This window comes from Euprymna scolopes, chromosome 46 (genome assembly GCF_053919585.1).
Source record: "Euprymna scolopes isolate OS-2025 chromosome 46, ASM5391958v1, whole genome shotgun sequence".
Taxonomy (NCBI): domain Eukaryota; kingdom Metazoa; phylum Mollusca; class Cephalopoda; order Sepiida; family Sepiolidae; genus Euprymna; species Euprymna scolopes.
The window spans coordinates 189,247,896-189,273,463 of record NC_136527.1 but is presented as its reverse complement, the minus strand read 5'-3'; the positions used below and the strand labels follow the sequence as shown (position 1 = coordinate 189,273,463).

Here is a 25,568-nt window from a genome sequence, read left to right as displayed (position 1 = left end):
TTTTTCTTCTAGGGGATGAGACATCCAACCAGATGTCTGACATTTGCCCTTATTTTAATGAGTCCAACCAAGAGATCTTTTCAGGATTCTAGCCGTCCCTTTCAGTGCAATCGTTTGTATTTCACTTGCACTTGGTTCACCGGGTATGCTTTCTATGTACTTTTTAAAGTTCTTTTTCATAAGCCCAGTTGCTCCTATGATGACTGGTATAATTGAAACGTCTTTTAATTTCCAATTTCGTTTCATATCATACATAAGTCCTTGATACTTTGTTATCTTTTCCCTCTCAGCTCTGTTAAGCCCTGTATCATTGGGTACACTGAACTCTATTACGGTCGTTTTTTTGCTTGCTCTGTCCCAAATCACTATATCTGGTTTAACAGCTGCGTTTTCTAAATATGTAGCAGTAGGGATTATGTAGTCATAGTGAATAGTGTAGTTGTCATTCCCAACTGTCCGTTCGGGTATATGTTCCCAGGATTTTTTACTACACTTAATGTTGAGTTTCTTACATATCTTCCAGTGAAGGCATTTGCACACTCCGTTATGGCGATCTGTATAATAACCATATCCAAGTAGGACATTGCGACAAGAAATCAGGTGGCCCACACTCTCAACCTCAGTGCTACAGAACCTGCACAGTGTGCGTTTTCATGTGTTACTAAATGTGATCGTTGAGAAAAAGAATATCCACACACTTCACAAGAATATGGCTTTTCTCCAGTGTGAGTTCTTATATGTTCCACTAAACGTTGTTTTTGAGAGGCAGAATATTCACAGACGTGACAAGAATATTGCTTTTACTTTTTAACAATTTTTTTTCTTCCTTTGAAGATTGTAATGCTGGGTATGGGCAGCCAAACCAGCTGCCAACATTGCCCCTCTTTTTTATTGAAACCAACCGAGAGTTCTTTTTAGTTTGTTTTTTTCTTCCTTTGAAGATTGTAATGCCGGGTATGGGGCAGCCAAACCAGCTGCCAACATTGCCCCGCTTTTTTATTGAAACCAATCGAGAGCTCTTTTTAGTATCCTCGCTGTTCCCTTAAGTGCAATTGTCTGAATCTCTTTTGCACTTGGTTCACCAGGAATATTAGTTATGAAGTAGAACCTGAAGTCCTACCTAAGTCCTGTGGCACCTATGATTACTGGTATGAGCGATATCTCCTTTAGGTTCCAGTTTCTTTTCATATCATACATGAGACCTTGGTATTTGGTCTGTTTCTCTCTTTCAGCTCTGTTAAGACCGCCATCATTAGGAACACTCACTTCAATCAAGGTTGCAACTCTCTTTGACTTATTCCATATAACTATGTCAGGTTTCACAGCAGCATTTTCAAGGTAGGTCGCTGTAGGGATTACATGGTCGTAATGTATGGTATATACATCATTTCCAACTGTTTTTTCAGGTTGATGTTCCCAGGACTTGCTGCTACACTGGATGTTTAATTTTTTACAGGTGATCCAGTGGAGGTACTTGCATACTCCATCATGTCTCGCTGTATAGTAGCCGTCCCCTAGAAGAACTTTGCAAATTGATATCAGATGACCAACACTTTCCAATTCTGTGTGGCAGAATCTGCATTTATTGTCATTACTGATCCCTGCCATCTTCTTGAATGCATTGGTCATCAATCCCTGGTCTTGGGCAGCCATTTCCTGATCGTGGTGGAGGGATCCTCTTTTGAGCCAGTCCAAAGAACCTTCTTTATCTATGTATTCCCGAGAAAGTTCCCCCAGAAAATACTTTGCACGCTGATGTTGTTTCCATTCTTTAAGGTTCATCTGTTGAAAGGTCTCGGTATATTTCTACCGGCTCTTTCTTGCTATTTCTGTGGCACACTTGTTTGGTGTTTCGTCCTCATCTGAGAGACAACTCTGACCAAAATGTTTGGCCAGCTGGGTGACTGATGTTGTTCTGCTGGCTCTTGTCTCTTGGTGTTCATATACTATTGAGAGGGTGTCATTCTGGGAGCTTCTCAGATACTGACCGGTGCTCACAATAGTTGCCCTATGTTGATGATTAATCTCTGAGAGTCCCAGACCTCCTTCTCCCCTGGGCACATACAGCCTTGGTAGACACTGATTTCTATATATTATTTTATGAAGCGATAGTAGCTTCCGTGTCTTTACATCTAGCCGGTTGATGTATTTTTGTGACCAGTCAATGATACCAAAGCTGTATGTTATTACTGGCATAGCAAACTGGTTTATGGCAGTAATTTTATTTTTATTGGTGAGCTGGGTTTTGCATATTTTCCTCACCCGACGTACATATTCTTTACTAATCTTCTCCCTCATCTTGGCATGTTGTATGTTCTCGTTTTCCTCAATGCCAAGGTACTTGTAAGGCTCATGCTCTTCTAGATCCCTGATGTCGATGTTTTCATTAAGCTGCATATTTTCTGTGTGGGTCTTCTTCCCAGCTCTGAGTGTACATTTGGCACATTTATCCAGGCCAAACTTCATTCCGATGTCACTGGAGAATGTGTGTACTACCTGCAGAAGGTGGTGCAGATTGGTGTCAGAGCTAGCATACAGCTTAAGGTCATCCATGAAGAGCAGATGGTTTATTCTCTTGCTTGGATCTCGATGGCGTCCCTGACTCAAATTGTAGGCGCTCTGATTTTTATTCAGGAGCTTGCTTAGTCAGTATGATTTCTCATATGTCTCACTAAATGTGATTTTGTGGAACAAGAATGTCCACACACTTCACAAGAATGCGGCTTTTCCCTCTATTTTTAAATTTTTCTTATTATTTTGTTTAAGCCAGGGATGGGGCATCCTACCAGATGGCAAACATACACCTGCTATTTTAGACACTCCAACCGAGAGATCTTTTTAAGATTCTAACCGTCCCTTTAAGTGCAATTATTTGAATCCCCTTTGCACTTGGTTTACCTGGTATATTTGTAACATAGTTTGTAAAATTCTTTTTCATAAGTCCGGTTGCTCCTATAATTACTGGAATGATAGAGATCTTCTTAAGGTTCCAGTTTCTTTTCATGTCATACATAAGACCCTGGTATTTAGTAATCTTTTCCCTCTCAGCTCTGTTTAACCCAGCATCATTCGGGACACTAACTTCCACCAAGGTTGCTTCCTTCTCCTTCTTGTCCCATATTACAATGTCGGGTTTTATAGCTCCGTTTTCTAGGTATGTGGCTGTAGGGATTGCATAGTCATAGTGGATGGTATATGACTTGTTTCCGACTGTTCTTTCGGGTATATGTTCCCATGACTTCTTACTGCATTCGATATTTAACTTATTGCAGATCGTCCAGTGGAGATATTTGCATACTTCATTGTGTCGCATTGTATAGTAGCCGTCCGCTAGCAGAACCTTACAGCTAGAAATCAGGTTGCTCACACTCTCTACTTCTGTGTGGCAGAACCTGCATTTGTTGTCTTTGCTGAGACCACTCATTTTTTAAACGCATTGGTCATCAAGCCTTGATCTTGGGCAGCTATTATAAACTTCTCCTGTTCATAGTGGAGCGATCCATCCTTTAGCCAGCTTATAGACCCTTCCTTATCAATATAGTCTTGGTTATATTCGTCCAGAAAATACTTGGCCCGTTGTTGGTTGGCCCATTCTTCAACTTTCTTGTCATGGAAAGCTTTAGTGTATTTCTGGCGACTTTTTCTGGCTATTTCAGTCGCAGGTATCTTTTCTGTTTCTGTCTCACTTGTAAGACAGTCTTCCCCAAAATGTTTGGCCAGTTTTGTGATGGATGTTGTTCTACTGGCTCTTGATTCCTGATGTTGGTATACCATCTTGAGAGTTGGGTTTTTAGAGCTCATCAGATATTGTCCGGTGCTCACAATAGTTGCACGATGTTGATGGTCAATCTCCGAGAGCCATATACCTCCTTTCCATCTGGGCAGATACATTCTAGATAGACACTGGTTTCTGTATATTACTTTATACATTGTCAGCATTTTACGTGTCTTAGTGTCTAGTCTATTTATGTCTTTTTGTGGCCAGTCGACAATACCAAAACTGTATGTTACCACTGGCATGGCTAGTTGGTTAATGGCAGTTATTTTGTTTCTGGCTGTGAGTTCTGTTTTGCATATCTTCTTGACTCGGCGTATGTACTCACTTCCAATTTTGTTTCTCATCTTGTCATGCTGGATGGTATCATTCTCTTCTATGCCAAGGTATTTGTATCCTTCCTGCCCTTCTAGGTCCTTTATGGTGGTATATTCATCAAGCTGTATATTTTCAGTTTCGATCTTCTTCCCAGATTTGATGGAGCACTTGGCACATTTGTCCAGTCCAAATTTCATGCTAATATCTCTGGAGAAGTTATGTACGACTTGCAAGAGTTCATTTAAGTCGGCATCAGAACTGGCATACAGCTTGAGGTCATCCAGTGTGCGTTCTCATATGTTTTACTAAATGTTGTTTCTGGGAAAAAGCATATCCACATACTTCACAAGAATATGGCTTTTCACCAGTATGCGTTCTCATATGTCTTACTAAATTTTGTTTCTGGGAAAAAGAATATCCACATACTTCACAAGAATATGGCTTTTCACCAGTGTGCGTTCTTATATGGTTTACTAAATGTGATCTTTGAGAAAAAGAATATCCACACACTTTACAAGAATATGGTTTTTCTCCAGTGTGACTTCTTATATGTTCCACTAAACGTTGTTTTTGAGAGGCAGAATATCCACAAACACGACAAGAATATTGCTTTTCGCCAGTATGAGTTCTCATATGTTTTACTAAATTTGATTTTGTAGAACAAGAATATCCACACACTTCACAAGAATATGGCTTTTCCCCAGTGTGACTTCTTATATGTGTTACTAAATGTAATTTTCGGGAAAAAGAATATCCACAGACTTCACAAGAATATGGCTTTTCCCCAGTATGAGTGCTCATATGTGTCACTAAATTTGATTTTGTAGAACAAGAATATCCACATACTTCACAAGAATATGGCTTTTCACCAGTGTGCGTTCTTATATGTATTACTAAATGTGATTTTCGGAAAAAAGAATATCCACACACCTCACAAGAATGTGATTTTTCTCTAGTATGCATGCTCACCTGTCACTAAAATCTGAGTTTCATGAACCAAAAAGTCGACACACTTTACAGTGTGCGTTCACATATGCCACTAACACTGCTTTCTGAGAAAAGGAATATCCACACGTCACAAAATTGACAAGAATGTGGCTTTTTGGCAGTCTGTTCTCATATGAATCAGTAAATGTTATTCGAGAAAAGTATATCCACACACTTTACGAGAACGTAGTTTGCTTTCCATGTGAGTATTTATGAGCTATAGTTTACAATAATAAGATATCGTTTTTTGTTTCAATGTGATTATTTATGTGTTACACAATCCTTTCAAGAAAAAAATTTAGCAAAGTTCTTTTTACTTACAATTTAAAGCTGAGCATAGGTGCACTCTACAGATGTCTAGCATCTACTCACTATTTCGTATTTTTTATCAGATTTTTTTTTCTAAAATGCTATTTGACAAACATATAGCCTTTATTTTGTGTTATTTCTCTCCAAGATATTATTTAGTTATATAAAAGAGATATTATCTTTTCACATATCACATGCTTTTCCTTTATTTGTGATCTGATATTCTTTAGGATTTCAATTTTACACACCTTTTTTTTCAAACATAGATTCTCCTCGGAATGTGTTTTTTGTTCACCACTGTGTCACAAAATGTTTTTAATACTAATGTTCAGTATAATACACTAAATAGTAATGTCCAGTATTAAAACTTTTCTCACAAAATAAAGTAATAACTGCTGAATTATTAAAGATGAGGATACTCCATTAAAATTGAATAATAGCGTTCAATCAGGAACATCTGTAAAAAATAAAGTTCATTATTTTTAGTATTTACATTCACATATTAATATTCTATTTTTGTTGTTGTCAATGTCTTTTTTATTAGTATTTTTTGATTTTTGATTGAACTCAAAACGTCTAAATCAATTTAACTTTAACATCATATAAGATACATGAAAAATGATTGAATAGTTTCCAAGCTAATGTTTCAACTATCTTAAAATATGTAAACGAAAATAAAATAATTAACAAATTCATTTCCAAATAATTTGAAACATTTCCAAGACGTATATAAAAAGGTGGATTTTCTCAACACTGCTAGAAAATTACTTTGAACTGGCAATATCCTAGACGTTTACAAAGCTCGTATAAGCATATGCATTGAAACTTCATTAACTATCTTCGTTTTCATGTTTAATGTTTTAATATTAGTAACACTATACAATGTAATAAGGAGATTAAATTACAATAAATGTATGGCACGTTTTTGTCTTCTACAAACACATTCATATAATTGAGATATGAATATTCTAAATTATCACAAATTTGGTCAAAATGCAGGCTTTCAAGTAAAACCAAGTGTATCTACTTTATGGTCATGTCACAGTAATGAACATATTCAACAATTACGAAAAATGATAAGGTATATAATTAAATAGTATTGGAAGTATGTTTCGAGTGCAATTAATGAAAATTGAGATTTAGTAAATAAATGAAACCGAAGAGTTCAAGTCGTAACAAGGGAGGCATTTTCTCTGAAATCTTTGGAAATCTTAAGCAATTTTTCAGAACTTAATTTTCAATATATTTTTTGTTTGCTACATGAAAACAAAGTAGATATCATTATTGGTTTTAATTATAATTCAATATTACGATTTTCTAATTATTTGTACGCCTTGTCGAATATTGAAGGTTTTCTTTACCTTCCTTCTGATTTATAATGGTTTTTGAAAATTTGAATATTTTCAATATCAAGATTTTTATTTGATATATATATCAGATTTAAAATAATTAGCAAACCTTTCCTGAAGTTCTGCAGTTTACGAACCCAGTTTTATTATTTAGATAATAGTTGTAGGCTTAATTCAAACTTATAGTATTTATATTTATTTAATTGTTAGGTGAAAGTACAAAATAGTAATAGGAAGTCCCCGTTCTATTCTGTTTGGCTTTTTAAATAATAATCTCATTATTTCAATTTACAATTTAACAAATTATTTTGTAGTGCTTTCTAAATTCATATAACAGTCAAATTATTATTAAATCTATATTTTATTAATTTATATGACAGTAAAATTTTGATTAAGTCTATGTTTTTTCTTTATTTATATAACAGTAACATTATTAAATCTATGTTTTTCTTAATTTATATAACAGTAACATTATTAAGCCTATGTTTTTCTTAATTTATATAACAGTAACATTATTAAGCCTATGTTTTTCTTAATTTATATAACAGTAACATTATTAAGTCTATGTTTTTCTTAATTTATATAACAGTAACATTATTAAGTCTATGTTTTTCTTAATTTATATAACAGTAACATTATTAAATCTATGTTTTTCTTAATTTATATAACAGTGACATTATTAAATCTATATTTTTCTTAATTTATATAATAGTGACATTATTAAATCTATATTTTTCTTAATTTATATAAGAGTAACATTATTAAATATATGTTTTTCTTAATTTATATAACAGTAACATTATTAAGCATGTTTTTCATAATTTATATAACAGTAAAATTATTACATATATGTTTTTCTTAATTTATATAGCAGTAACATTATTAAATATATGTTTTTCTTAATTTATATAGCAGTAATATTAAATATATGTTTTTCTTAATTTATATAACAGTAACATTATTAAATCTATTTTTTTCTTAATTTATATAACAGTAACATTATTAAGCCTATGTTTTTCTTAATTTATATAACAGTAACATTATTAAGTATATGTTTTTCTTTATTTATATAAAAGTAACATTATTAAATCTATGTTTTTCTTGATTTATATAACAATAAAATAAATCATTTTTATTAAATCCATGTTTTTATGTTTTCATAAACAGCATCTTTCCGAATTAAAAGAAAATACGTCGATAAAAAAAACAGATTCCGACAATATTTAATACAGTAATATATTTATTAAATATTGATACTAAATTTAAAATAATATATTTATTAAATATTGATACTAAATTTAAAAGGGTTTTTCTCAAGCTTTACACTTGCATCGTTTCTAAAGATGAAAGTGATGAGAAGAAATTAGTTGAATGGGACGTTTATTCTAACCAGTTTTTGTTTGGAAATGAGATTTTGACAGATGTGTATCTTAGGTTGCAAAATAGCCTCTAAACCTTGCACGTCCAAAAGAGAAAATGTTACTTACACAGTCTAAAAAATCTAGGTAAATGTGTAGTTTAGCGGTGTACATTATTTGATGAAAACAATTATAAAAATATTTTTAATATAAAACACATTATTATATCCAAAAGCTGAAAGAAAACAAGACAAAATTTTTTTTTTATTAAATATTCATAATTTTTTTATTTGACTAAATGTACGACATTCAAGACCACGGTATTGCTTTGAAAATGTGGCTTTGTTTAGGCCAAATCTGACCTTTTCTTTAGGCTCTTCAATTACAAAAAAATATGGTGTCAAAAACATGGTTCTATTAAAGAGATTAAAAAAAAAGCCAACTTTGGCCTTAAAAAGGCCAATCTGTCAAATCTTAAAAAGGTCAAATTTACAAGCAATATTGCGACTTCGAATATCGTACATTTAATCTAATAAAAATGACGGAAAAAGAAAAATGAAATTTTTTCAGGTTTTATTTCAACCTTAGGGTCCATTAAGGTTTTATATAAAAATAAAAACTTTTTATAATTTTTGTCTGTCCAATATTTTATACCGCTAAACTACACATTTACCAACATCTCATTCCTCGAAAAGTCGGTTGGGATTTTATGAAGTACTAGCATGGATAGCCAACGTTGCCAGGGTTTACATGATGTTCGGTTTGGACACACCCCAACAAAAATTAAAAAAAAAAACGGATGAAAACACGAAAATGTAATTGACCCCGAAAAGAAGTACGTGACAAACTCTCCAACAGATATTTCGGCCGAAGGGATACGAAGAGAAGATATTCTTAGGATATTGAGCACCCTTTTATGACTATGTTCCAGTTTAAGCAAATTTCTTTTATGCTACCTCAGTCTAGAAAGATTTCTTTACGGTGTGTTGCAACGAAAACAAACAGTTTTAGAAATACCGGAAAACAAGTGTTTATGTTATAAAAATGATGAGTTATGACTTATTGTGTTATTAAAAGAAAAAATAGTTACGATGTCAAAAAAATGTGAAGAAAAAAATAGTTACGATGTCAAATAAATGTGAAGAAAAAAATAGTTACGATGTCAAATAAATGTGAAGGAAAAAGTTACGATGTCAAAAAAATGTGAAGAAGAAAAAAAATAGTTACTATGTCAAAAAAATGTGAAGAAAAATAGTTACCATGTCAAAAAAATGAAGAAAAAAAAATGGTTACGATGCCAAAAAAATGTGAAGAAAAAAATAGTTACGATGTCAAAAAAATGTGAAGAAAAAATAGTTACGATGTCAAAAAATGTGAAGAAAAAATAGTTACGATGTACAAAAAAATGTGAAGAAAAAATGGTTACGATGCCAAAAAAATGTGAAGAAAAAAATAGTTACGATGTCAAAAAATGTGAAGAAAATAGTTACAATGTCAAAAAAATGTGAAGAAAAAAATAGTTACGATGTCAAAAAAATGTGAAGAAAAAAATAGTTATGATGTCAAATAAATGTGAAGAAAAAATAGTTACGATGTCAAAAAAATGTGAAAAAAAATAGTTACGATGTCAAAAAAATGTGAAAAAATAGTTACGATGTCAAAAAAATGTGAAGATAAAAAAATAGTTACGATGTCAAAAAAATGTGAAGAAAAAAATAGTTACGATGTCAAATAAATGTAAAGATAAAAATAGTTACGATGTCAAAAAAATGTGAAGAAAACAAAATAGTTACGATGTCAAAAAAATGTGAAGAAACAAAATAGTTACGATGTCAAAAAATGTGAAGAAAAAAAAACTGGTAAAAAATGTAAATGAAATATAGTTTTGTTTTTGTTTTAAATAAAGAATCATAGTTGAATTGGATTGTTTGTTTATTTTAAAATAAAAATCCACTGGACCACAACGTTAATTGTGAAATCACGTTGGAAATTATTTTATTTAAATTAATTCAAAAAATTATGCTTGAAAGTTTGTGTGAATTATTTTTAGTTTGTTATCCGCCGAAAAAGAAAAAAAAGAAAACACAAAGTTGGTACCCTCGGGGAAATAACTCAAATCGGTTTATAAAAAAATCGATATTGGTAAAAAAAAGATCCAATTGAATAGGTTATCAATATAAATCAAATTTAAAGAAAAAGTTAAATAGAAAACAATCCTCTCACTATAAACAATAACTAACATACCGCTATTTAATAAAATTGATGTTCATTAATGTATAATCGTATAATTTGAAATAATCATCCGATATATAGGAATTAATGAAATAATCATCCAATATATAGGAATTAATGAAATAATCATCCAATATATAGGAATTAATGAAATAATCATCCAATATATAGGAATTAATGAAATAATCATCCGATATATAGGAATTAATGAAATAATCATCCGATATATAGGAATTAATGAAATAATCATCCGATATATAGGAATTAATGAAATAATAATCCAATATATAGGAATTAATGAAATAATCATCCAATATATAGGAATTAATGAAATAATCATCCGATATATAGGAATTAATGAAATAATCATCCGATATATAGGAATTAATGAAATAATCATCCGATATATAGGAATTAATGAAATAATCATCCGATATATAGGAATTAATGAAATAATCATCCGATATATAGGAATTAATGAAATAATCATCCAATATATAGGAATTAATGAAATAATCATCCAATATATAGGAATTAATGAAATAATCATCCAATATATAGGAATTAATGAAATAATCATCCAATATATAGGAATTAATGAAATAATCATCCAATATATAGGAATTAATGAAATAATCATCCAATATATAGGAATTAATGAAATAATCATCCGATATATAGGAATTAATGAAATAATCATCCGATATATAGGAATTAATGAAATAAGCATCCAATATATAGGAATTAATGAAATAAGCATCCAATATATAGGAATTAATGAAATAATCATCCGATATATAGGAATTGATGAAATAATCATCCGATATATAGGAATTAATGAAATAATCATCCAATATATAGGAATTAATGAAATAATCATCCAATATATAGGAATTAATGAAATAATCATCCAATATATAGGAATTAATGAAATAATCATCCAATATATAGGAATTGATGAAATAATCATCCAATATATAGGAATTGATGAAATAATCATCCGATATATAGGTATTAATGAAATAATCATCCAATATATAGGAATTGATGAAATAATCATCCAATATATAGGAATTGATGAAATAATCATCCAATATATAGGAATTAATGAAATAATCATCCAATATATAGGAATTAATGAAATAATCATCCAATATATAGGAATTAATGAAATAATCATCCAATATATAGGAATTGATGAAATAATCATCCAATATATAGGAATTGATGAAATAATCATCCGATATATAGGAATTGATGAAATAATCATCCGATATATAGGTATTAATGAAATAATCATCCAATATATAGGAATTGATGAAATAATCATCCAATATATAGGAATTGATGAAATAATCATCCAATATATAGGAATTGATGAAATAATCAGCCAATATATAGGAATTGATGAAATAATCAGCCAATATATAGGAATTGATGAAATAATCAGCCAATATATAGGAATTGATGAAATAATCATCCGATATATAGGAATTAATGAAATAATCATCCAATATATAGGAATTAATGAAATAATCATCCAATATATAGGAATTAATGAAATAATCATCCAATATATAGGAATTGATGAAATAATCATCCAATATATAGGAATTAATGAAATAATCATCCAATATATAGGAATTGATGAAATAATCATCCAATATATAGGAATTAATGAAATAATCATCCAATATATAGGAATTAATGAAATAATCATCCAATATATAGGAATTAATGAAATAATCATCCGATATATAGGAATTAATGAAATAATCATCCGATATATAGGAATTAATGAAATAATCATCCGATATATAGGAATTAATGAAATAATCATCCAATATATAGGAATTAATGAAATAATAATCCGATATATAGGAATTAATGAAATAATCATCCGATATATAGGAATTAATGAAATAATCATCCGATATATAGGAATTAATGAAATAATCATCCGATATATAGGAATTAATGAAATAATCATCCGATATATAGGAATTAATGAAATAATCATCCGATATATAGGAATTAATGAAATAATCATCCGATATATAGGAATTGATGAAATAATCATCCAATATATGGGAATTGATGAAATAATCATCCGATATATAGGAATTAATGAAATAAGCATCCAATATATAGGAATTAATGAAATAATCATCCAATATATAGGAATTAATGAAATAATCATCCAATATATAGGAATTAATGAAATAATCATCCAATATATAGGAATTGATGAAATAATCATCCAATATATAGGAATTGATGAAATAAGCATCCAATATATAGGAATTGATGAAATAAGCATCCAATATATAGGAATTAATGAAATAAGCATCCAATATATAGGAATTAATGAAATAATCATCCAATATATAGGAATTGATGAAATAATCATCCAATATATAGGAATTGATGAAATAATCATCCAATATATAGGAATTGATGAAATAATCATCCAATATATAGGAATTAATGAAATAATCATCCAATATATAGGAATTGATGAAATAATCATCCGATATATAGGAATTGATGAAATAATCATCCGATATATAGGAATTAATGAAATAATCATCCAATATATAGGAATTGATGAAATAACCATCCAATATATAGGAATTAATAAAATAATCATACAATATATAGGAATTAATGAAATAATCATCCGATATATAGGAATTAATGAAATAATCATCCAATATATAGGAATTAATGAAATAATCATCCAATATATAGGAATTAATGAAATAATCATCCGATATATAGGAATTAATGAAATAAGCATCCAATATATAGGAATTAATGAAATAAGCATCCAATATATAGGAATTAATGAAATAATCATCCGATATATAGGAATTAATGAAATAATCATCCGATATATAGGAATTGATGAAATAATCATCCGATATATAGGAATTAATGAAATAATCATCCAATATATAGGAATTAATGAAATAATCATCCAATATATAGGAATTAATGAAATAATCATCCAATATATAGGAATTAATGAAATAATCATCCAATATATAGGAATTGATGAAATAATCATCCAATATATAGGAATTGATGAAATAATCATCCGATATATAGGTATTAATGAAATAATCATCCAATATATAGGAATTGATGAAATAATCATCCAATATATAGGAATTGATGAAATAATCATCCAATATATAGGAATTGATGAAATAATCATCCAATATATAGGAATTAATGAAATAATCATCCAATATATAGGAATTAATGAAATAATCATCCAATATATAGGAATTAATGAAATAATCATCCAATATATAGGAATTAATGAAATAATCATCCAATATATAGGAATTAATGAAATAATCATCCAATATATAGGAATTGATGAAATAATCATCCAATATATAGGAATTGATGAAATAATCATCCGATATATAGGAATTGATGAAATAATCATCCGATATATAGGTATTAATGAAATAATCATCCAATATATAGGAATTGATGAAATAATCATCCAATATATAGGAATTGATGAAATAATCATCCAATATATAGGAATTGATGAAATAATCAGCCAATATATAGGAATTAATGAAATAATCATCCAATATATAGGAATTGATGAAATAATCATCCGATATATAGGAATTAATGAAATAATCATCCAATATATAGGAATTAATGAAATAATCATCCAATATATAGGAATTAATGAAATAATCATCCAATATATAGGAATTAATGAAATAATCATCCAATATATAGGAATTAATGAAATAATCATCCAATATATAGGAATTGATGAAATAATCATCCGATATATAGGAATTGATGAAATAATCATCCAATATATAGGAATTGATGAAATAATCATCCAATATATAGGAATTGATGAAATAATCATCCAATATATAGGAATTGATGAAATAATCATCCAATATATAGGAATTGATGAAATAATCATCCAATATATAGGAATTAATGAAATAATCATCCAATATATAGGAATTAATGAAATAATCATCCAATATATAGGAATTAATGAAATAATCATCCAATATATAGGAATTGATGAAATAATCATCCAATATATAGGAATTGATGAAATAATCATCCAATATATAGGAATTGATGAAATAATCATCCGATATATAGGAATTGATGAAATAATCATCCGATATATAGGTATTAATGAAATAATCATCCAATATATAGGAATTGATGAAATAATCATCCAATATATAGGAATTGATGAAATAATCATCCAATATATAGGAATTGATGAAATAATCAGCCAATATATAGGAATTAATGAAATAATCATCCAATATATAGGAATTGATGAAATAATCATCCGATATATAGGAATTAATGAAATAATCATCCAATATATAGGAATTAATGAAATAATCATCCAATATATAGGAATTGATGAAATAATCATCCAATATATAGGAATTGATGAAATAATCATCCAATATATAGGAATTAATGAAATAATCATCCAATATATAGGAATTGATGAAATAATCATCCAATATATAGGAATTGATGAAATAATCATCCAATATATAGGAATTGATGAAATAATCATCCAATATATAGGAATTAATGAAATAATCATCCAATATATAGGAATTAATGAAATAATCATCCAATATATAGGAATTAATGAAATAATCATCCGATATATAGGAATTAATGAAATAATCATCCAATATATAGGAATTAATGAAATAATCATCCGATATATAGGAATTAATGAAATAAGCATCCAATATATAGGAATTAATGAAATAAGCATCCAATATATAGGAATTAATGAAATAATCATCCGATATATAGGAATTAATGAAATAATCATCCGATATATAGGAATTGATGAAATAATCATCCGATATATAGGAATTAATGAAATAATCATCCAATATATAGGAATTAATGAAATAATCATCCAATATATAGGAATTAATGAAATAATCATCCAATATATAGGAATTAATGAAATAATCATCCAATATATAGGAATTAATGAAATAATCATCCAATATATAGGAATTGATGAAATAATACTCCAATATATAGGAATTGATGAAATAATCATCCGATATATAGGTATTAATGAAATAATCATCCAATATATAGGAATTGATGAAATAATCATCCAATATATAGGAATTGATGAAATAATCATCCAATATATAGGAATTGATGAAATAATCATCCAATATATAGGAATTGATGAAATAATCATCCAATATATAGGAATTGATGAAATAATCAGCCAATATATAGGAATTAATGAAATAATCATCCGATATATAGGAATTGATGAAATAATCATCCGATATATAGGAATTAATGAAATAATCATCCAATATATAGGAATTAATGAAATAATCATCCAATATATAGGAATTAATGAAATAATCATCCAATATATAGGAATTAATGAAATAATCATCCAATATATAGGAATTGATGAAATAATCATCCAATATATAGGAATTAATGAAATAATCATCCAATATATAGGAATTAATGAAATAATCATCCAATATATAGGAATTAATGAAATAATCATCCAATATATAGGAATTGATGAAATAATCATCCGATATATAGGAATTGATGAAATAATCATCCGATATATAGGAATTAATGAAATAAGCATCCGATATATAGGAATTAATGAAATAATCATCCGATATATAGGAATTAATGAAATAATCATCCAATATATAGGAATTAATGAAATAATCATCCAATATATAGGAATTAATGAAATAATCATCCAATATATAGGAATTAATGAAATAATCATCCAATATATAGGAATTAATGAAATAATCATCCAATATATAGGAATTAATGAAATAATCATCCAATATATAGGAATTAATGAAATAATCATCCAATATATAGGAATTAATGAAATAATCATCCAATATATAGGAATTAATGAAATAATCATCCAATATATAGGAATTGATGAAATAATCATCCAATATATAGGAATTAATGAAATAATCATCCAATATATAGGAATTAATGAAATAATCATCCAATATATAGGAATTAATGAAATAATCATCCAATATATAGGAATTGATGAAATAACCATCCAATATATAGGAATTAATTAAATAATCATCCAATATATAGGAATTAATGAAATAATCATCCGATATATAGGTATTAATGAAATAATCATCCAATATATAGGAATTAATGAAATAATCATCCGATATATAGGAATTGATGAAATAATCATCCAATATATAGGAATTGATGAAATAATCATCCAATATATAGGAATTAATGAAATAATCATCCAATATATAGGAATTAATGAAATAATCATCCAATATATAGGAATTGATGAAATAATCATCCAATATATAGGAATTGATGAAATAATCATCCAATATATAGGAATTGATGAAATAATCATCCAATATATAGGAATTGATGAAATAATCATCCAATATATAAGAATTGATGAAATAATCATCCAATATATAGGAATTGATGAAATAATCATCCAATATATAGGAATTGATGAAATAATCATCCAATATATAGGAATTAATGAAATAATCATCCAAAATATAGGAATTGATGAAATAATCATCCAATATATAGGAATTGATGAAATAATCATCCAATATATAGGAATTGATGAAATAATCATCCAATATATAGGAATTGATGAAATAATCATCCAATATATAGGAATTGATGAAATAATCATCCAATATATAGGAATTGATGAAATAATCATCCAATATATAGGAATTAATGAAATAATCATCCAATATATAGGAATTGATGAAATAATCATCCAATATATAGGAATTGATGAAATAATCATCCAATATATAGGAATTGATGAAATAATCATCCAATATATAGGAATTGATGAAATAATCATCCAATATATAGGAATTAATGAAATAATCATCCAATATATAGGAATTGATGAAATAATCATCCAATATATAGGAATTGATGAAATAATCATCCAATATATAGGAATTGATGAAATAATCATCCAATATATAGGAATTGATGAAATAATCATCCAATATATAGGAATTGATGAAATAATCATCCAATATATAGGAATTGATGAAATAATCATCCAATATATAGGAATTGATGAAATAATCATCCAATATATAGGAATTGATGAAATAATCATCCAATATATAGGAATTGATGAAATAATCATCCGATATATAGGAATTGATGAAATAATCATCCGATATATAGGAATTAATTAAATAATCATCCAATATATAGGAATTAATGAAATAATCATCCAATATATAGGAATTGATGAAATAATCATCCAATATATAGGAATTAATGAAATAATCATCCAATATATAGGAATTAATGAAATAATCATCCAATATATAGGAATTGATGAAATAATCATCCGATATATAGGAATTAATGAAATAATCATCCAATATATAGGAATTGATGAAATAATCATCCAATATATAGGAATTGATGAAATAATCATCCAATATATAGGAATTAATGAAATAATCATCCAATATATAGGAATTAATGAAATAATCATCCAATATATAGGAATTGATGAAATAATCATCCAATATATAGGAATTGATGAAATAATCATCCAATATATAGGAATTGATGAAATAATCATCCAATATATAGGAATTAATGAAATAATCATCCAATATATAGGAATTGATGAAATAATCATCCGATATATAGGAATTAATGAAATAATCATCCAATATATAGGAATTGATGAAATAATCATCCGATATATAGGAATTAATGAAATAATCATCCAATATATAGGAATTAATGAAATAATCATCCAATATATAGGAATTAATGAAATAATCAAGTAATGGATCTTTTGTATATCAATTAAATTGTGAACAAACAAACAGAAACACGAATGCATATATTTTTTAAAGTAAGTATTAGGTGTTTTTCTACTGTTCAAATATTATAAAATATGTTCTGTCCATATGCATTACAAAGTTTGTAATGTAAATACATAGGTACGGGAAATATGAATGCCGATGCTCAAAATGTTTAAACATTTTGACACATCTTCCTTTATTAAAAATAAAACAAAAAAAAATACCAAAAATCAGGAAATTAACCAATTTTAATGAAATTTTCAGTATTTCTCAAATAATGATCGCAGAATATAACTAATTATTCTTATTTAAATCTTAGTGGAAATGTATTATTTTATTTAAACAAAAAATACCTTTCCTAAAGTTATGGTTTTCTGTAGTAAATAAAAAAAACGCAAGAATTTATTTTTGCTTCTTTATATAAATAAAGCATCTAAATTTGTAACAATAAAATAAAAATTTTTTTTGCAGGAACATTACGAAAAATCCACTAAAGTTCGTATTAATGAATTCGATACAACTCGAAGAAAAATGAATTTCTCGAACTACCGATATTACCATTGAATTAAGCATTATTTATTTAATATTTTCACACACACACACACACACGAAAAAAAAATTATAATTGCAAAAAATACTTCTACTTTTTTAAATTACAGATTTCGTATAATTTTTATAAGCAAGATTTTAATAATTTCCTTGCTCGCAAGAATGTGAAATTTTCGGCGTAACATTTTTTTAAAATATTGAATAATTAAGAAAATAATTTAAAACAGGAACATAGAAAAATAATTAAATTAAAAAATGGAAGAATTTATACAAACGTTCAGAATAGGAATGTATGGCTGCACAGTGCATGTCTGGGGAAAAAAAGAAAACTATCACACTCCTTCCTCCCTTGTAATTACATGGCATCATTTTCACAGTTCTTCGACTGCTTGAAATTTTGGGCTTTCGTATAGTCGTGTTTACAAAATTTTAGTTTGTTGCGTTTTGCAAACAGCAGAATCACTTGGGTTTGGGGCTAATTAATTTAGGTTTTTACAAAAAGGTGTTTTTTATCATTATTTAATTCAATATTTTAGGACTTTACTCCAAAATAGATCCCGAAACTAATATTTATCTTTTAAGGATTTTTGAAATGAATTTATTTTACTTCAAAATTTAGCTGAATTGGTTAGCTCGCCGTGAAACCATTTTTCATAACTTTTTTTTTTCGCGTGTACAAATATTTATTTCCTTTTTGAAATAAAGTTTAGTCGTATTCTTTCAAATACAATCAAAAGGTAGTTGGGAACCTACAAAAAAATTATAAATTAGCTTTCAAAACTTGATACCCCATTTTTGCCCGCTCATTTTTGCCTGCACCTATAAGTAAAAGAACACCTCATTTAACCTTGACGTTTGACTTAAAACATCGGGGAAAAAATCTCATTTCCAAAAAAGCTGGTCAGAATAAACTTTCAATTGGTCTAATTTCCCCTAAACACTGTCATCTTTAACAGGCTCACAGAATCTTTGCAAATGCAAAGCTTGAAGAAAACAAAATCAAGTATTACTTTTTTAAAACAAAGTAAAAAATTAAAAAAAAAAAACGTGTTTACAAATTTCGCATTTTTTTTCGAACCAATTTCTTTTTAAATAAAAACTGAAGTTCAACTATTATTTGTTTCATTTGAAAGGATATATCATGTTCCAAAAATCACGTAAATTGTTCAAGTAGTTTTATTTGTAAGTAAGAAAATAACTTTTTATCTGTTTCGGAGAAATGATCTCATGTCTCCCATTAAAGAAAAAAAAATCAGCAAATGAAAGATAACTCAACAATAATTCGTACTTATTAGATGTACGGTGTAATGCCTGCGAATTCCAATTAATCGCCTAAAATAGTGTTATCTATAAAAATATAACTACTTTATCAATTTATATGTTGTAAAAGATATTTTTGTTTCGTTATGACCATGTATATCAGATTCTTTGGAGCTTGTGTAAATTGGCAAGATTTTTTAATCAACGCATTTCAATGAAAAGACTACGTATCTACGGATCATGTCGAAATTAAAATAAATTCCAAAAACTATGAAAAAAAATAAGTATAGACCCAAAAAACTAATAATTATCTTTTAAAGGATTTTTACAATGAATTTATTTAACTTAAAAATTTAGCTGAATTAATTAGCTCCCCGGGAAAACTTTTTTATAACTTTTTTTTTCCACGTGTACAAATATTTTTTTTCCTTTGGGAAATTAAGTTTAGTCCTTAATCTTTCAAATACAATTAAAATGTAGTCGGAAACCTACAAATAATTACAACAAAAAATAAAATAAAATAAATACCAGTTTGTGAAAATTGGTGATCGTTTAAAATCAACGCATTTCAGGTGAAAACATTATATACTTATAAGTCATGTCGAAATTAGCATAAGTTCTTAAATTTACACATAATGATCCAATAGATGTGCTAGATGTATTAAAAAACAGCAAAAAACATCCACAATAACGTTCTTTGTAAAAAGGACGGACCCTTAATTTCAGTCAATGAAAGTCAAGATAAACCAGTTTTTCATACTGAATTGGTCTCATAACTCTTCCACGTTAAAACATACAATAAAACGCAATAATTCGATAAATTCTATTTTACTCGAAACTATTTTTTTTACTCGATTAATTTTTCGTATTTTTTTGGAATTTATAATTATTTTGACATGCCAAGTAAGTACGTCATTCTGTTTACATCTGAAATACGTTAATTTAAAAGATCACTAATCTACACACGAACCAATGATTCTTTTTTAATACAAGCTAAATCGTAAGAACCATTTTTATACCAGAAACATAAACGGTAAATTGAAATGTTTTATTAAAAATGGCTGCCGAATGTGACAAATTAATGCTATGATATTTTTAACCCTTGTGCCCCCTCCATATCTACTATGGATTATGGAAAACAATTATTAGAGAAACTTTCATTTAAACATATTTTTAATTCATTTTTTTTTTCAAAATCAAAGAATATATTTCTCGAAAGTGTAAACTTATAAAATCTGGGTTTTTATAAACAATATTTTGCATGTTAAAAACTAAAATATAAGGTGATTCTTTTTTATGAGTTGGTTGTTTTTGTTTTACGGCATATCAACCCTTTTCAGATTATTTAATGGTGAATCTAGTGATTTTGAAGAACAATTTTTTAATAGAGTATGTATTCTTTTTCAAGTCGGTTTCTATTTAACCCATAGTTGGGACCTTAACAGGTACTACCACTCCGGGTCAGAGTGGACCTGGGAGCAATGCCACTCCCCAAAGCCCGCAAGCTGGGGCCTCATCATCGGATTAAGTTTAAGGTCATATCCAGGACGTCTTTTTCATAAGGTCTAAATTCAAAATAAAATTTGTTTTAAATATAACCAATGGTATGTTCACTTTATTATCAGGCCACAGTAATGCACATATCACAGTAATGCACATATCAACAATTGCGAAAAAAAATATGGTACAAAATAAAGTATTAATGAAATCATGTTTCGATTACAATTAACGAACATTGAGATTTAATGAAGAAAACGAACGAAATCTTAAGACATTTTTCCGGCCTTAATTTTCACTTCGAAATCTGTATTCATTTATATATTAATAGGATAGTGTGCTATTTAATTTGTGTGTCACGATTACATCAGAGTGACTGTCGTTTAATTGTTATGGACTTCCATTTCTTGTAATAAATTATTTTACCAGGAATTCTTCATAAGTTTTAGTTTGAGCTGAATGAACTAAAGTTATACATATAAGTTTTGGTTTCGTTTCAAGTTAATGCACCAAAATCACGTGGATATATATATATATATATATATATATATATATTATTTTTGAAATCGCACGTTTACATTATATTAAAATCGATAGAACATTAACTCTATAATTCGTCCCAGTTGGCTTAGATAAATACTTTTGCAGTTTTAACAAAAGAACTACAATAATATCAGAGCGTCTCCATTTATTCTGAACATCTACAGAATGCCAACATCAATACATTACATATGAATGGCCCCCCTGTGGAATTGCGACAATGCCACAGGATCCGCTAGTTAAGCAGTAATTTTCTACCTCATCGTTTTTCGTAATTTTTTGGATATGTGTATTACTGCGACATAACAAAGTAGATACCATTGTTTTTACTGAAAATTCAAGGTTTCGATATTCAGATGAAAAATAAAGAAAACTTAAACTTTTCCTTCGGGACCTCTAGAGTTCCCGAACCATGGTATTTCTTATAGGTTACAGGTTAAATTCAAATTTATAGTATGTATTACTAGGTAACAGTATGAAATAGTTAAATAAAGTCCCCGTCATCTTATGTTAACTTTATAAAATAATAACGCTACTTTTTCAATTTAACAAATTCTTTTCTTAAATTATACAACAGTAAAATTATTAAATCTATCTTTTCATAAACAGCATTTTCCAGATTAAATTTTTTGCGTTTGTATTACTGTAAACAGATTCGAAAAAGTTGTCACAAAACAAATATATAACAAATACATGTTACCAAAGGCAAGATAAATTACCTTTTTACCGATATATTGGAAAATAAAAGATGGCAGCCGACTCTCTTTAACGCGGTAGTTTAGGAAATGGAGCTATAAACAAAAAAACAGACAAAATACTGTTAGAAACTCGCTCAATATATGTTACCGTCACATAGGCCGACATATATTCGGCTGTTTATTTTTTACAGTATTTTGACTGTTTTTTATTTATAACTCGTTTTCCCAAACTTACAGTCTCCGAAAGAGAGTCGACCGCCATTTTGAATTTTCGAATACATCGATAAACACTGTTTTTCGAGCTGAATAAACATGTTACCTTAAATATAAACACTAAAAACATATACAGTTAGGTGGAAAAGTAACGTATTTTGCCTTAGATTACATTTATTTGTTATATATTTGTTTTGTGACAATCGAATCTATATGTACAGTAAAAGAAACCCAGTTTTTTTTACACTTCATAGTAATGCCGTATTTTTCATACGACACCGCCAATAATTTTTGTAAAAATACTTTTTCAATATATGCAGAGTACGGACTTATTTTCCTCAGGATTTTCAAATTAAATCCAATTTTTACCGTATGTTTTGTTTATTGTTACATTAAACAAAAACACTAAACACATACGCAGTTAGGTAGAAAAGTAACTTACCTTGCCTTTGATAACATTTATTTGTTCTATATTTGTTTTGTGACAACTATTTCAAATCCGTGTGTACAGTAAAACAACCCCATTTTTTTTTTAAATCTGGAAAATGCTGTTTAATTTAATTGGCATTGCTTCCCGGTCCACTCTTACCCGGAGTGCTAGTACCTGTTGGGGTCCCAAATATGGGTTAAATAGAAACCGACTTGAAAACATATATTCTATTAAAAAATATTTCTTCAAAATCACTGGATGCGGCATTAAATAACCCGAAAAGGGTTGATATGCCGTAAAACAAAAACAACCAACCAATCAATGTAGTAGAGTAACTGTCTTGTTTTTTCTTATATTTGTTATTGTTACTTTTTTTTAACTTTGTTTTCTTCACTGCTAAATACCTTTATATTCTTAAAAACTTTTACGATTGTTTTATTTTAATTATAATTAGAAACACTTAGTCAGAATCGAACCATTTTTAGATGAAACTAAAATATTTTATAGACTATATTCTTTTACTTTAGATGTTAAAGCTAAATTTAATTCTTATGGTTTCTGTTGTTGATTAAATTTAAGATGAAATGACAGAATAGGAGGGTTTTTTTTGTTCCCGCTCACAATGTTAAACATGGGTTTCTAAATAAGGACGTTAGTATTTCCGCACGGTCCGTATTTTGTATAAGTACAAAAAAGTTAAATTGTAATTTAATTTGAAAGAAAGAAAAAGGTCTGTAAAATTAATGTTTATTAAATTTCGCATATATTTATAAACAAAATGGCTTTTTATTTTCCAAAGAAATTGTAAATAGAAAGGAACATTTTTCAAAATAGCAAATTGATTTCTATAAATCCATGTACACATTTTTGAAGGAACAGGTTTAAAATTTGGAGTGCAAAACTACGTATTTATTGTTAAAATTTCTTTAAGCAAGACTGACATTCGATACAGGGGAAAATCGGGATTTTCGTGGGAATAAAAGAAAACACTTATTTGAAATGCATTGGTTCGTTAAAAGTCATGGGGAAAATAATACAATGGGTTAAAATGCATTGGTTCGTTAAAAGTTATGGGGAAAATAATACAATGAGTTAAAAGGCATTGGTTCGTTAAAAGTCATGGGGAAAATAATACAATGAGTTAAAAGGCATTGGATCGTTAAAAGTTGGAAAATAAAATATCGAGCAGTTTTTCTTCATGCTCATGTTAAGCTAGGGTTTCTAAATAGGAACATTAGTATTTCAGCACGGTCCGTGTTTTGTATAAGTACAAGAAAGTTAAAATATAATTTAATTGAAAGAAGAAAAAGGGTTATAAAAATAACGTTTGTTCAATTTCGGATACATTTATAAAAAAAAAAAAAAAAGATTTTTATTTTCCGAATAAAATTGAAAATCAAATTTCTTTCTATAAATCCATGTACACATTTTTGGAAGAAAAATAGCGAATGTTGAAGTGACTTTACAGTCGACAGTCATTTTATTTGACCATTAAAATTTGGTACTCATGCAGAGAGTGATCCGTGCTGAAATAATAACGTTATTATTATTTAAAAAGCTATTCTTAACATGAGGAGGGGAGGGTGTTTTGTACCTATGTACTTTAACCTTACAATTGAATAAAAACATATAAACCTTTAATTAAACGTGGAAATATGATTTTAAAAAATCGCGCGGATCACTCTCTGCATTAGCACGTACATTTCTTTGTTTAAATCTTAAACTGAAGTTTAAATTAAAGACTGCCATTCGATAAAAGGGAAAAAACAAGATTTTCATAGGAATAAAATAAAATGTAAACACTGAGCCGTTAAATATTATGGAAAAATACAATAATTTAAAAGGCATTAAAAGTTAAATATTATGGGTAAAATACAATAATTTAAAAGGCATTAAAAGTTAAATATTATGGGTAAAATACAATAATTTAAAAGGCATTAAAAGTTAAATATTATGGGTAAAATACAATCATTTAAAAGGCATTAAAAGTTAAATATTATGGGTAAAATACAATAATTTAAAAGGCATTAAAAGTTAAATATTATGGAAAAATACAATAATTTAAAAGGCATTAAAAGTTAAATATTATGGGTAAAATACAATCATTTAAAAGGCATTAAAAGTTAAATAT

The 25,568-nt window shown here is 27.9% G+C and overlaps 1 protein-coding gene across 1 annotated transcript; it reads right to left on the bottom strand.

Moving 5' to 3' along the window:
- Positions 1–4,369: 4,369 nt before the first annotated feature.
- LOC145270302 (uncharacterized) lies at positions 4,370–5,205 on the bottom strand. Its single transcript, XM_080125949.1, has one exon. The coding sequence runs from the start codon at positions 5,054–5,056 to the stop codon at positions 4,370–4,372; it is 687 nt and encodes a 228-aa protein (XP_079982075.1). The 5' UTR covers positions 5,057–5,205.
- Between the last annotated feature and the right edge of the window lie 20,363 nt (positions 5,206–25,568).